This window comes from Chrysemys picta, chromosome 3, assembly GCF_011386835.1.
Source record: "Chrysemys picta bellii isolate R12L10 chromosome 3, ASM1138683v2, whole genome shotgun sequence".
In the NCBI taxonomy this organism is placed as follows: domain Eukaryota; kingdom Metazoa; phylum Chordata; order Testudines; family Emydidae; genus Chrysemys; species Chrysemys picta.
Genome location: NC_088793.1, coordinates 121,146,723 through 121,162,360, shown reverse-complemented (window position 1 = coordinate 121,162,360; position 15,638 = coordinate 121,146,723). Strand labels below are relative to the sequence as shown.

The 15,638-nt window shown below is 45.4% G+C and overlaps 1 protein-coding gene across 13 annotated transcripts in view; it reads left to right on the top strand.

The window, feature by feature from the left end:
• AGPAT4 (1-acylglycerol-3-phosphate O-acyltransferase 4) overlaps positions 1-15,638 on the top strand; it is a 183,453-nt gene that overhangs the window by 140,114 nt on the left and 27,701 nt on the right. For all 13 annotated transcript variants that reach the window (XR_010600134.1, XR_010600137.1, XR_010600136.1 and 10 more), the window contains 2 exons: positions 2,007-2,160; positions 14,286-14,388. Coding sequence is in view for 9 of the 13 variants with exons in the window: in XM_065590394.1 (XP_065446466.1) it covers positions 2,007-2,160; positions 14,286-14,388 (257 nt within the window). In the remaining 4 variants the exon portion in view is untranslated. The remainder of the gene's footprint in view (positions 1-2,006; positions 2,161-14,285; positions 14,389-15,638) is intronic.

The window sequence follows — 15,638 nt, the reverse complement described above, 5'->3', positions numbered from 1 at the left end:
TGGACTTATCCTCGCAACACCCTTGTAAAGTAGGGAAGTGCTGTTATCCTCCTTTTACAGATGGGGAAATGAGATGGAGAGAAATTAAATGACAGCCATACAGGCCGTCTGTAGCAGAGCTGGGACTTGAACCTAGCTCTCCCAAGGCTGGTGTCCTACCCGCTGGATGGCATATATTTCCTCTAGCACCAAGGCAATTTAAGAGCCAAGATTTGTCCACATCCATCACCACTAGGAAACATGTAATTACTTGTGCTATAGAGGGAGGCTCTACAGGGCCATGATACAGGTTAATACATCTCTTCTCTATGGAAATTAAAACAATTGATCTTTGTTATATCATTGGGAGCACTTTGCGTCATGACTACGTTCGGGTCTCAAACCCTCAGGCTGTATGGTTTATATGGATGGGATGTGAATGCGATTATTCCCCAAAAAGCTATTTCCTCCTCAGCGTCCTCTTAATTCTCTAGTCTGAGGTGCCTTTTAAACTGCTGTGCTGTCAGAACATCCTCTCCTGGCCTGTTCTCACAGCCTTCAGCATGCAAATTCACCCCCAGCTAAATACACGAGCCCTCTGACCAGTCACTCATGAATTACATACAGGGCAATACCTACACATTCTTAGTCCCAGCCTTGTTCCCCCATAAATGTGTCTTGTACGGTCTAGCACACTACTGAGCAATGTAAGATCATAGATAGTCCATCATTTCAGCAAAGGAAAATGATATGTGCACTAGCAATGTTATCCCAAATGGAGGTACCCTCACACTTTAATTCAAACACGCTGGTTAAGATAAAACAATAAGATAAGTTTATTAACTATAGAAATAGATTTTACGTGATTACAAATGATGAGGCATAAAAGTCAGGAATGGTTACAAAAGAAAATAAGAGTAAAACGCAGGCTAATATCTTAAGCTAAGTGAATTTAAAAGCAAAGGTTTGGTCTCACCATATGCCTGGGACTCTTCCCGCTTAGTTCAGTTCTTTGAGAGTCAGTGATGTCATGGAGGAGAGGTGAAATGAAGGCCTCTGTCTGTCTGTCTCTCATACCACCCTCCCCTCTTTGAGAATTACCCCCGACTGGGGTGCAAGCAACAAGTAGTCTTTTGCGGATGTGAGGGTTGGACCATCTCTGTGACGAAATGTAAATTTCTTGTCTGCACCTTCCCATTACTTAAGAATGGCTGCTTAAGCCAGTGATAGCTCTTTAACACTTGGCTGGGGCCAGTGAGTTTTTGTCTCTGAAAAACTGGTTTGTGGGTGTTACGCAGAATTATAACATACTTCAGTAACAATTATACAGTAGACTCTTATAACCTCTCATATAGTGTTGCCGCACATACTTTACCAGGACAATAATGTTCAGCAGGCTGATATTTCAAATGATACCTCACAAGGCATACTTTGTACATAATTTATCATAGTCTTGTAAAAGTGGTGAACATAATAATACCGACTATCACAGGTCGGTCCCTTCTTTAAATATTTATTGGGAATGGGCCTGAGAGGCCAGCCATGAAATATGGATCGAGATCTGGATTTGAACTTTCCCATAGTTGAGGGAAGTTGGAATCTGAAGTTCTGGTTTGGAACCGTCTCTAGTACATCCCCTTTGAGATAATAACACGTATACTACTCAGTCAGAACAGAAGTCCTAGTGCACTGCCTTGGTGCTCATGGTAACCAGCCTTCGTGTTACTACTGGAGAACTTTTTTTTTGGTCTGCTGTGATGATATAAGAAAGGGAGTGGTTTTATTAAAAAAACTTGCATTTCTTGCTCAAAATTCTGCAGACCACAGTAGTCTGAGCAGTAATACCAGACAAAAGAGCGATCAGAAGGAAAGTAAGGTTTTTCAAGATTTTTGTTTCCTTTCACCCACTTCATTCCCAAAATACAGCTAACAAGAAGGAAGGTTTAAAGAAACCCTAACTAGCGAATGTTTGTTTTGTGATCAATGTATGAGCTGGTTTTCTAACTATAGACCTGTCTTGCTTTCAGTTCTTGATACACTGTGAGGGCACGAGATTCACAGAGCAGAAGCACCAAATCAGCATGCAGGTTGCTGAAGCCAAAGGCCTGCCTAAACTCAAGTATCATCTGCTGCCCCGGACAAAGGGATTTGCTGTCACCGTGCAAAGTTTGAGAAATGTAGGTAAGGAAAGTCACACAGAGCAAATTCTAAATGATCATTTCAGTCTCCTGCTGTCATCCTGCCTTGTTCTTTTTCCTCTAGAACAGTGGTTCCCAAACTTTAACAACCTCTGAACCCCTTTCACTAAAATGTCAAGTCTCATGAACCCCCTCCTAAAAATGAATACTTCCAGGGATTTTCTCCTTTACCTGAGTATAAAATATAAAAGCAGTGATCTTGGAAATATAAAATTTGTTTTTATGACATGCTTCTTGCACACTATTTATTATTCATTATTCATTATTATTTATCATTACAGTATTTTTATTACATTATGAAAATGGCAACACTCACTTTCGTAGCTTGTATCATTTTGAATAAGCCTGTTCTAAGACAAGGCTCCTATGTTTCATCAAGGAGTATCAGATGTGAAACAAGCATGAAGGTACTTAAGAAGCCAACTCAGAGTTCCTCCTACACAAGCATTCAGGTCTTGAGCAGTCCAGGCAAACAGTGCACGTTACAGCAAAGCTTAAACTTTTTCTTCATAATAATTTTAAAAACAATACTAGCTGCCTATTTAATTTTAAAAACAGCAAAAAATATCCACCTCCCTTTCTATTTCTTATAAGGAGTCTTGAAGTTTAAATCTCCTCAGTGTGATAGATATGCTTGCTTTGATCTGCTTAGCTCTTGGAAGTCCAAGGGCTCCAGGCTGCTGGCCCCATGGTGCCTGGGGTCCCTAGGGACAGCTCTGTCCGCCATTAGGGATTTTTTTCCCAGAGAACCCCCTGTAACATTTCGCGAACCCCCAGGGGTTCACGAACCTCAGTTTGGGAACCACTGCTCTAGAATGTGTGTCTGTAAAATTTCACTAGAATCCCTGTTGATCTATATTTCTACCAGCTCACAAAGACTAATGAATCGATTTTAAGAGCCCTTTATGCCGACAAAAATGGCTTCGTTGTGTGGACAGGTGCAAGGTTACTTCGATTTAATGCTGCTAAATTCGACCTAAACTCTTAGTGTAGACCAGGCCTAAGGGATTAGGACTGTACAGCAAAATTCACAGAGGCAGCTCTGCTAACTTGTTTTTGCTTACTCTGGAACTGGTAATCACCGGTCAATGGCCCTGTCCTAAGGGCACAGCTTCAAAAGATCGGGCAGGAAACCCACTTAATGCTTATTGTCCCCAAAGGCCATGCTTGTCTGGCACATTTTAAATATAATTGTTTGAACTATTTACACTTCCAAGTCTCTCATCTGTCTCATCTCCCACTTAGACAAGTGAACATTAGCAAGAGTAGCTGTCCAGCCACGCCACAGGGACCCCACTGACTTATTTCCTGGACAGAACATTAGTGACCAAATTTGCATTCCCTTTAACCTGAAGCATTTCCATATCATCATCTTGAGACACCAGGCTCCATTTTAGCAACTAGGCATTCATCTTTTCATTTGATGCAACCAGGTGAGTGGTCAGTATACACCGTGAAATAGCATTTGAAAAGATAGGGCTGCAATTTGCTGAGGGCCTGCACCGTTGCCAAATGTTCTTTTTCAGTTATCACACAGTTTTTCTCTCAGGGAAGCAGTTTCTTGCTCAGATGCACAATGAGGTGTCTCTCCCCCTTTTCATTGCTTTGCATCGGCACAGCCCTAAGCCCTATGCCATAGGTGTTTCTAAAACCCATAAACGATGTGTCAAAGACTGGGCTTACCAGAACAGAGTCTGTACTCGGGGCTTTCTTCAGTTCGCGGAAGGCCTGTTGACAGCGTTCAGATCCTGGTTCACCCTTTTTACATAGATCAGTGATAAGGGCAGTCGGGGTACTAAAGTGAGGAACAAATCTCCTGTAATATCCTGACATCCCAATACAGGATTGTACCTTTTCTTCCTTGTATTGGGAGTGGGTCAATTCTTAATGGCTTCCACTCTTGCAGGTTCCGGTTTTATGCAGCTCATCTCCACTCTGTGGCTGAGACCCCACTTCTGCCATTCCAGCCTTGAATTTCTCTATCTTTACAGTCAGGCCTGCTGTGTGAATGCTGTGAAGCATGCTCCTTACATGGGTCGCATTCTCTTCCAATGTCTGGCTGAAGTTGCAAATATCTATATGTGCCAGGCCAAACTCCCCCATCCCATGTAGTAATTCATCTACCAGCTGCTATAAGGTAGCTAGAGCCCCCTTGAGGTCAAAAGGTAGGACCAGGAACTCGGAGCCTGATTGGGATGGTAAATGCTGATTTAAGGCCTAGCATCTGAGGCCAACGACCCCTGCCAATAACTTTTACTGAGGTCAGTTGTGGTCAGGAGTTGGGGGGGCCCCTCCCAACTTGCACAGAGTCTCATCTGTTCTAGGCATGGGGTATATATCCGATGTTGTGATGATACTGAGCTTTCTGTAATCCCCATAGACTCTGACCCAGGCTTCTTAGGTACCAGTACATTGGGGGATTCCCATGGACTATTTGACCACTGGAGCATCTCTAACTCCAGCATATCTGCAATTTCTCTCTCCAGGCTCTGGCCTGTTTTCACAGTAAGCTTGAAGATGAACTTTTAATTGGACAGCAGGCAAGATGTGTGTAGGCTTATTGGAAAATTCCTGGTGATAAGCCTGCAGCTTTGCTCTGATCTCGGCTTGCTATGTGGGGGTTAAGTAATCAGAGAGGGATAAGGAGTCCAGGAAGGGGCTGTCCCCTGTTTCTGCTACCAGATCTATGTGGAGAACCTCTTCTTTCCCCTCCCAGTGCCCCAGGGCTAGATTCTCTCTGCTGTAATATCGTTTTGTCACGTTCACACACACACTCAATGTCAATGGGAGCGATTTAGATAGCTCAGCCACATAGTTTACCTCACTGAGAAGTTTGATTTCAAACAGCCCTTCCCAGGCAGCTTGGAATTTGTTCCTGTGCACTGAAATGAGCACCATAACTTGCTCACCTGTATCATATGCCCAAGCATATGCAGTGTGATTATATCAGACTTTGTCCCGAGCTTTAGCTAGATTCTCCTGGGTGAAACGCATGAGTGTTTCCCAAAAGGCCAACACATACGTCACTGTGGGCTCCTTGTCGGGAGAGGCTGTATTTTCCAACTCTTCTCTCATTAGGGCCAGGGGGCCTGGTACTCTCCTCCCATAGGGAGAGCAGTTCAAAAGGGGAAGATCTTGTGGATTTCTGGAGAACCTCCTGATAGGCAAACAGCAGCTAAGGTAAACACTTAACCTAGTCACTGGGGTGTGGGTCCACAAACATTTTCAACATTTTAAGGGTTTCTTTAAATATCTCAAACAACCTGTTCATCTGGGGTGGCAGGAAGGTGACCAGAAGTGTTGAATCCCACATCTCATAGCCCTTCATGTAGGACAGATGTAAAGTTTGCCCCCTGATCAGTCAAAACCTCACAAAGAAACCCTACCTGGCTACATATTTCTAGCAAGGCATCAGTCATTTTGTCTGCCTCTATAGAGGACAGTGCTACCACTTCTGGATAGGTTTCAGAGTAGATAGCGGGTAGCGTAAACTACTACTATCAGAATATATTGTTTTCTCCGTCTGGGTAACTTTGCTAAGGGGCCCCCCAATGTCTGCAACAACCCTCTGAAAGGGTTCTTCTGATGGGAATGGGAATTAGGACAGCCTTACCCTTGTCCTGGCCCTTCCATACCCTCTGGCACGGGTCACAGGACTTGCAGTGTTTTTGCACTGCCTCAGAAATCCCAGGCCAGTAGAAATTCTGGAGTAAGCACTTTTTAGTATTCTGTATTCCCAAGTGCCCTGAGAAAGATGTATCATGGGCTAGACTGCGTAGCCTAAATCAGTACCACCAATTATCTCCGTATTCCCCATGGCTCAACATTTCCAGGGGGTATAAACTCCCTGTAGAGTAGCAGCTGATCCCAGAGAAACCTTTCCAGGTGCCCTCCTGTCAGAGGGCTGCCGGGGGAGTCAGCTGCAACCTGAGGGGTAAGTCAATTGTTACTGTTAGAATTCCCTAGCAGGAGCTGGGAGACTCCACTCAACCTGGTCGCTGGAACCCACTTTCCCTCCCTCTGAAGTAAGTTCATCAGCTGGATTCAGCTCAGCCCCAGGGCTTGTATTTAGGTTGCCAGGCAGCAGTTCAGAGCAGCCTGTCAGCTTGCAGCCCAGGGTCAGAGCCAAGGGCTGCTGCTTTCTGTTTTACAAAAGTGGACTTGGGCCAGGATTTTAAGTCATTCCTCAGCAAGACCTCTGTCAGTAGCTGGGTGTGCACCCCAGCATCCTTAGGCCCCTGATTTGGATGGGGGCCCATTATTCCCTGAATGGTCATGACTCTATCAGGGATGATTCCTGAAGGGTCCACCTTGGGGTGTGCCAGAGTTACTTGGGCTCCATTGTACTCAACCACTGGGCCTTTTTCCCATCCAACTCAATGCAAAACTTTTTTGCTTTCCCCTTTTGGGTCTGAAATAATCGGGTTTACTGACTCAGGGCTGGATCTGGGTTTTCCGTTGGTAGGGTCACTGCCACCTGGATCCACTGTAGGCTATCACTAGCCCCTAGTCTCTTCAGCACTGGACAATGTAACATCTTATGACATTTTTTGTTATAGTAAAAGCTTTTCAGATCTCAATGTTCCTTTGTTGGGTCCGATTAGGGTTTGTTTCCCGCACAGGTCTGGGTTTAGCCCATTCTCCTTCTCCATTCAGATTTGTGCCCCTGTCCCTTGAATTTTTTTAATCAAACTTGGGCAGCTATCCGCACATTGCCCACTTCCCGGCTATAGTTACGTCTCTTGTCCTTGTCCATTAACTGATTTTTAGGTCAGAGGGGCAGAGTTTGTAGAATTCTTCTAAACCCATTAATTTGTAGGCCTCATCTTCCCTGGGAACTACCCGACTAGTTTCCCATTTTCTTACAAAACCCCTAATTTGGTTTGATACCTCAGCTTAGGTCAGATCCCCTTTCTTCTGAACTCCCCAAAACTGTCGTCTTTACATTTCGGGGGTTCACCAAAAAGCTTGTTTACATCACCCATAATCTTTATACAGTAGAACCTCAGTTACGAACACCAGAGTTATGAACTGACCAGTCAACCACACCTCACTTGGAACTGTAAGTACACAACTAGGCGGCAGCAGCAGAGACCAGCCCTCCCTCCCCCCCCAAAAAAAACCAAAACCGGTAAATACAGTACTGTGTTAAACGTAAACTACTACTACAAAAAAAAATCTATCCGCATATTTCTTCTGCATAGTTTCAAAACTATATTAGGTCAATGTTCAGTTGTAAAATTTTGAAAGAACAATCGTAATGTTTTGTTCAGAGTTGCGAACAATTCAGTGTTATGAACAACCTCCATTCCTGAGGTGTTTGTAACTCAGTGGTTCTACTGCAGTCCTCTCTGTCCATATGGGTGAAAATATTGCAGGACTTAATCTTGACTGTAGTGGAGCCAGGTACCATACTATGTCCTCCTGCTTCCTCCGGTTCAATTTGCACCCCCATTTCAATTCACATCCCATTTCAAAGCATTTAGAGAAACATCCATGACATAGCCCTCCCCAAAGCAAGGAAATAATTGGGAGTCTACACCACCCACTGGGACAGGCACATGGGGTGTGGCTCCACCTACCAGATTAGGGTTTTGCTGGCACAATCTCTTCATCTTGAGTTGATGCTAAGTATCTTTTGTCCTCCCTTCTCTCCTCATACTGGTGCTGTTTCTTCCATCTGCTCTGTCTTGCTCCTGGGCTGCAAACAACTGAGCTTCTAGATGGTCTGCAGCTTCTCTTGGTCTACTTGCAGATCTGTCCTTGATCACTGCTGAAGTCTGGAGCCTCTCAGTCTCCTCCCTCCTTCCCTCTAGAAAAGTGTCTCTGAGGTTTCTCCTGCCTGCTGGACTCTGCCAATGGGCTAAATGTTTTTACTGTGATCCTGGACCATCATTCATTTTTGGCCCTCTGAGAACAGCAGGTCAGCTACTGGTGCCTTTGTCCACTCCTCAGTGGTAGGGTTACCATATTTCAACACCGAAAAAAGAGGACACTCCACGGGGGCCTGGCCCTGCCCCAACCCCGCCCCTTCCCCAAAGCCCCTGCCCCAACTCTGCCCCCTCCTCTGAGCACCCTGCATTCCCCCTCCTCCCTCCTGCTCTGATCTTGGTTGGGGGTTGCTAAGTGCTTCCCTGCTCCCCACTCGCCCTGCAGCCTCTGCGCCCCCCGCCTGTCCTGCCCCTGCGCACACCAGCCCCTGCAGCCTCTGTGACCCCTGCTCCCCACTCGTCCTGCAGCCTCTGCACCCCCCTACCCCTGCAGCCTCTGCGCCCACCGCCTGCCCTGCCCCTGCACTCCCCTGCCCCTGCAGCCTCTGAGACCCCTGCTCCCCACTCGCCCTGCAGCCCCTGCACCCCCCTGCCCCTGCAGCCTCTGCACCCCCGCACCTGCCCTGCCCCTGCAGCCTCTATGCCCCTGCCTGCACTGCACCCCCCGCCCCTGCAGTCTCTGTGTCCCCTGCTCCCCACTCGCCCTGCAGCCCTTGCACCCCCCCTCGCCCCTGCAGCCTCTATGCCCCCGCCTGCCCTGCTCCCCCGCTCCCCCGGCAGCCTCTGCCTGCTGGGGGCTTCAGACACTCGGCAGCACGGGTCCCTGCAGCCCTGGCCGCAGCTTCCTTCCTGCTGCCGAGCACGTTCCCCGGCCTGTCTGTCCCTGTGGGAAACAGCTCCCGCGGCGCCGGGTTCTGAGCTGCGCGGGGCAACGGGGCCACAGGAAAGGTCCCCCAGTGGCCGGGGGGGTCCCCGCCCGCGAGGGAAGCCTGAGCCCCCTCCGTTTCCCACCTGAGCATTGTAGCTGGGGCAGCTGGGCTGAGCTGCGGACACGGCAGATCGTGCTGGGCGGACCCTGGCTTATGCCTCCCTATTTCCCTGGACATGTCCGGCTCTTTGGAAATTCCCCCCGGACGGGGATTTGAGCACCAAAAAGCCGGACATGTTCGGGGAAATCCGGACGTATGGTAACCCTACTCAGTGGTGACCTGCCTTTCTCTGCATGTTTCAACCAATTGACTTTTTTCTTTTTTCTTTTTTTTCAGCTCTTTTTAACTCATTTTCCCTGTCCCTTTTTGCTATTTCTTTCCTGAATAGAACAAGACTTCTCTGTGCTCTTCCCTTCTGCAGTAAATTCCCCACTGTCTTTGATCCCACACATGTCACCACCATAAAGGTCACACATCCTGGCGAGCGCCTGCTGCCAGCCAGCCACTAGGATTTCCATGAGAGGAATCCAATCCTCTCTGCTCTGAGTCCCTGAGGCTTTTCAAGTTCCTGGAGCCTGAACAAAGTCCAGATACTGCCTCAGTCATGAGGTCCTTAGACACACTCTCAGGGCACAGACCTTCTATGTCAGACCCCTTGTGAGTGTTGGAATCCACTGTCAAGCCACCTAGTCCCTCTGGGCACTGTGGTGACTGTTCAGATTCCCCAATACTTGAACACACCTGTCTCCCAGATGCCCCCTAAAGCATATGAAGCTTCTGATTTACCGTTTAGCTCTCGGGCACACAGTCGTGAAGTAGCCCGCGCGCACATGTCCGTCTAATATCTTTATTCTCTTTCCTAGTTAATGTAAAGTGCAGGAGAGTACGGATCATATAAAACACTCTGAATGCAATGTTCTTCATTAGCTTACCCTTTCCTTGGGGATCATGTGTGTTGTCAAGCAGGCAGGTGGGGTCTTGCCTAACCTGCTGCTAGAACAGTCTCTCTCCTCTTAATCTTGTGCAAAATGGCTCTCCTCCTCTCCCCTCCTCAACCCCCCACTGAGTCTATTTAAAGACTCCTGCGGAGGTCATCAGCCTCTTTTGTTCTGCCATAGTAACTTTCCATTACATTCTAAACTCCCTCTCCCTTCTGATAAGAGGAAGTGTCCTCTCACAGCTACAGCAAACCCATTGTCCTAATGTCTGTCTTTGAATAGACTACCATTGAGTGCTGACCACTCACATTTTCTCTGCCCTGACAGAGAGGTGTAACAACCCTGCTAACTCCAGGGGCTGGTCAACACTAGAAAATTAAGTCAAACTAGCTACGTCACTCAGATGTGAAAAATCCCTGCCACTGAATAGTTACTGGTTATTGGTTCCTGAGTAACCAATGTAGTTAAGTCCCAACCACAGGTGCCATCTTTCCAATGTGCTGGGGGGTGCTCGACCCCCCCCCCCCCCCCCCGGCTCTTCTCAGGGCCCGCCCCCACTCCACTCCTTCCTGCCCCCGCCCTGTTCTGCCCCCTCCTGTGAGCATGCTGTGCCTTCGCTCCTCCCTCCCTGAGCCATACAGTGCTGATCAAGATTTAGACTTCCCCAAAGCTCAGGGATCTGGGATTTTGGAAAAGGCCTGTCTCCCATTTTAAAACAGTCCTTGGCCTGATTCACTCACATTAAGCGTTGTAAAGCAAACAGCGTTTTGGACAGAAGAAACCTCTGTTAAGTGTATGGTTCAAGCTGGTTGGGAATTTTTTGATGAAACGTTTTAGTCAGAAAATAAGTTCATTGAAACTGAACCTTTTTGTGGGAAATGGTTGGTGTAATTGGCTGGCCTTCTCCCCAGCTCACAAAGGACCCACTGTCACAGTGTCTTTCCAGGCAGTTTTAGTTCTCCAACAAGCAAAATATCCACACAGTTCCTCGGCCCATCTGCGGATTTCTGTCTGTCCTGCTTCAGGGCATCCTGCAGTAGTCTTCCGTCCTCAGCTTAGTGAGGACCATCCCCAAGACTTTCCTCTTGGAGGCCCTTTTCCCCCCAGAGGGTTCCCACTGTTTCCTCTCCCAGGGGATTCTGCCAGCCCCTCCCAGAGAACTTTCTGCTTCTTGCAGCTCAGTGGTTCAGACTCACTGGGTCCATGTCTCTTCTCTTTCCCCCGTTAGGCCTAGGTGTCCTCTTTTTAAACCCAATTGAGATCAGCTGTCCAGTCACAGATGCATTGGCCCAACTCCTTCTTAATGTCAATTTCTAATTTTTTTTTCTCCAAAATTTAAAATGGGAAATTCAATGTCCTGTTTCAACATTTTTCAAAACAAAATTCTGTTTTTCAGTTTGAAAATGCTTTGTTTTGAAATGTAGGTAAATTTATAGTAAAAGAAATGATGAAATAATAAAAGGACAAAATCAAAAGCAACTTTAACCATATGAAAAAAGGTTTTTGATTGGGTCAATTGAAATGTTTTGTTGCAATAATTTCAGTTTTTGAAAATTTAATACTTTGATTTTTTTTTGTGTCTCGATTCGGCATGGGGAAAATGGTTTTGAAACCTCCAAAATCCGTGTGGGAGGGGAAAATCACTTCCTGCTGAACTCTAGTTATGGGTTGTAAAGTTTTTTTTTTTTTCCTCTTTTTTTCTTAAAGTAAAACCTGTTTCCCATATCCCACTTTATTTATAGAAACTTTCTGGCAACTTCTGGTCTTGTTCAATCTTTCTCTTTGACACCTCCATTGTTGTGTTTTATAAATTTATAGTTGTGCCTTGTCTGTGCTTACAAAATGGAAAAGCTTTGAACAGAGTGAATTTGAACAATTACTTCACTTCCCGCTAACAGTGTTAATCCTGTGTACAGTATTAATTATTTCTTTTATTTGGCAGTGTCGTGCAAACAACAAATGAGCTTATATTCTTAAAAAGAATTCCCCTCATGACTGATTATCATACTCTAGGTTAGTCAGACTGAAAAGGAATCTATTTTCTTTCCTCTGAAGACGAGCTCTAACTGTTATGTATATAGGGTAAGACAACAGAATGAATGCTGGGTGAATCCTGTTTTTATGGTTTCTGTGCTGCTAAGTAATGATTAACCTAACAAACTCCTTATTGCACAAGTAGCTTTAAACTGTCTCATTACCGCTATTTTTATCCTTAAAGATGTAATACAGGGATTAATAAGCACTATTTACCCTAAGAGGCTTTTAAAATATGAAATCTTGAAAAGGTGGATCCTTCCTATCTTTAGTGTGCAAACATGTAGCTAGGAATGTGCTTCTGTGCGGGTTTCATGTTTTTGTTTGCTTTTTATTTCCAATAATAAGAATCAGCTGAAAACACCTTGTTAACGTGGACATTTAAAACCAGGGCGGGGTTGGATTTTAGAGTGGGATCTGCGAAGTCTGCATATGGTGGCTGGTTATTGCAGAACTGTCCTGCAGTTCTATGCTAAATTCTAAAAGATCAAACCAAACTTCCTACACACTATGAACCCAGTTCTCTTCTCTCAACTGATTTTACACCTATTGACTTAAGTGGAATTACTCTGGATGTATCCAAGGACAGGAATAAGTGGGAGGAGAATTGGGCCATGTTGTTTGGGCTTGCTGGGCAGGCATTAGGCTTTCCAGCTCAATACCTGTTCATACAGGATGTCTGATCCCACAATTCCAGGAAAAATTCTATGCAGTGCAAAGTCAAAATTCTTAGCATGTTTCCAGGAGAGAGAATTAACAGATTTAGGGCTCGTCCACACAGACAATTAATTTGTGGCAAACGGGGGTGTAAATCTACCCCACGCTAGCCTGCTACATATTGTCCCTGTGAACCCTGTTGATGTACACTAACCGTTCCCTCGTGCTTTTTGACCTTGCCCCTCCCCTTTCAAATGGGAGTAGATCAGGTCAGAAGAACCAACTGCTGTTTGCCAATTCTGTGACCCAGCAGAGAAATAAAGTGTCTCAAAGGCTAACTCCTGTATCAATCTACAGTAGAACCTCAGAGTTAAACACCTCGGGAATGGAGTTTGTTCGTAACTCTGAAACGTTTGTAACTCTAAACGAAACATTATGGTGGTTCTTTCAAAAGTTTACAGCTGAACAGTGATTTAATTCAGCTTTGAAACTTCACTTTGCAGAAGAAAAATGCTGCTTTTTAACTATCTTAATTTAAATGAAACAAGCACAGTTTCCTTATCTTTTGTAATCTTTTTTTTTTAAACTTTCCAACTTTTTTAGTGGTATAACACCATACTGTACTTTTATTTGCTTTGGTCTCTGCTGTTGCCTAGTTGTGTACTTCCAGTTCCAAATGAGGTGTGTGGTTGACCGGTCTGTTTGTAACTCTGAGGTTCTACTGTATTTAGCTTCTGTACTTGTAAAGTCTATTACTCTTCAAAACAAAATAAAAACCCTCCATCTCTGTAAACTATTCCTGTGCCCTTTCTCTCCCTGTCTCTGTCTCTAAGCTGTACCATGACATTCTATTTTAATGAACTAAGAATATACTTTGCCTTTTTTTATTGTTGCTGGGGAATATTCAGGCCATCTCATGAATTACAGAAAGTTTTATTCCCTAGTTGTTGAGAGTTTGGCTGTAGTTTTAGTTCTGTGATATGCATATCCCAATGATTCTCATTTTAGTCATGTGCCTATGTAGGAATTGCCAGATTAGATCAGCCTGTAGTGAGTTTAAATTGGTATCCTGTCTCTGACAGTGGCTTCTATCTAATGCTTCAGAAGAGGATGCAAGACCCCCATAATAGATGCAAAAACTGTGGGGAAAGTTTGTTCCTAACCTTTTATATTGTCAAGCAAGAGGGTTTATATCCCAGATAAACCTTTATGCTTTCTAGATCAGCTGTGGATGTTAGTCACTTAAATGACTAATTTATTTTTTAAATCCTGTTATGCTTTTGACCTCAGTATCTTGTAGCAGTGACTTCAACTATTCACTTTATGCAAAAATATATTTTCTTTTATCAGTTTTAAATTTACCATTAAATTTCCTTGGGTGTCCTCTCATTCTTGTATTAATCACTTCTAGTTTCGTTTTTTTTTTCCCCCCTCTCTCACCCATCCACCTGTTCATCATAGGAAAAAAAGATAACCCTTTTAAAAGTAAATCGTGTTGGTATTGGTCTTGAAAAACATGCTTAGATGCCCTGCTTGTACTAATGTGTATTTGAATTGTCCATGTCATCTTGACATTGCTTACAACTTTAACTATTGTCAGCTGCTGCTGGAGGCTATATGTTTAAATTTCCCCACTGCCTGAGAGAAAATGAATATGGAAAATTGAAATTGCTCATGAAATGTCATTTCAAATGCACCTTAATTATAACCTAGACCACCCTATTAACTTTGAAAATTGATTTTACAAACAGTAAAACAGCTTTTTTTTTTCCCTTGTAGTTTCAGCTGTGTATGATTCTACGCTCAATTTTAGAAATAATGAGAATCCAACTTTGCTGGGAGTTTTAAATGGGAAGAAATACCATGCAGATTTATATGTAAGGCAAGTTATCTGTACTCATGGTTTTTCCATATATAGTGGTGTGCACTTTACTAACAAGCAGGGGAATGGTTTTTCTTGCAGGTAATTGATAACAAATCGGTGTAAAACTTTCTTCAAAGGAGCTCAGGTGAACATCTATAGCTGTATTTTTTTCAAATTGTGTCACTATATGGTAGGAGTCTCCAGAGTGCACTGTTACACATAGTTTTACAAGATTTTTTTTTTCCTTAGCATGAGAGCATTGTTTAGTCTTTGATGAAATCCTGGATTGTTTATCTTGTGATGCACATTCATTTTGGGGGAGCTTTTGTAAGCCGTGGAAGAGTTTGCCCATTGCCTTAGTCTGTCTGCCCCAAGAATTGTGTCTAGTTAGTTGCTTAGGGTTACCATACATCCGTTTTTTCCCGGACATGTCCGGCTTTTCAGCAATCAAACCCCTGTCCGGGGGGAATTGCCAAAAAGCCGAACATGTCCGGGAAAATGCCGGCCGGGCACTTCCCCTCCCGCAGCTGCTCTGTTCCTCCCCTGACTCTTTGGCTCTGTTTAAGAGCCGAGCGCTACAGGCTTTGGGCAGCCCCCATGCCTCCGGACCCTGCGCCGCCGGAGCCCGGGAGGGGAAGTGCCCGGCCGGGGGCGCAGGGTCCGGAGGCATAGGGGCTGCCCGAAGCCCAAGCGCTACCGGCTTCACGGTTTGCCGGGCAGCCCCCAGACCCTGCGCCCCCGGCTGGGCGCTTCCCCTCCCGGGCTCCAGCTGCGCTGGGGAAGCGCCGGCCAGGGGCGCAGGGTCTGGGGGCTGCCCGGCAAACCGTGAAGCCGCTAGTGCTCGGGCAGCCCTTTTCATGTGGCTGGGAGTGGGAATGAGGAGGAGGGGGCGGAGTTAGGGTGGGGTTGGGGCGGGGAAGGGACGGAGTTGGGGCAGGGCTGGGGTGGGAAATGGGCGGGGCCAGGGCCCGTGGAGGGTCCTCTTTTTTTTATTTGTTAAATATGGTAACCCTATAGTTGCTACCAGTGGACATGCCATTGTTGTTTTGGGTGAGATCCTGAAAGAGGGGTCGGCCTGTGTTTTGTGTGACGACTTCTGTGTAGGTACTAGTACAGATAATGTAAATAAAACAAGTTACACTAAGAAATACCTGGACTCCATGTCCTGGATTTCTCTACCAACCAGCAAGGTCCCATAATCTGCTATCACTCTGCAGAGGTGTGATAATATATAGGGCCTTATTCACAGTCTAGGTTCCACCAGCAGA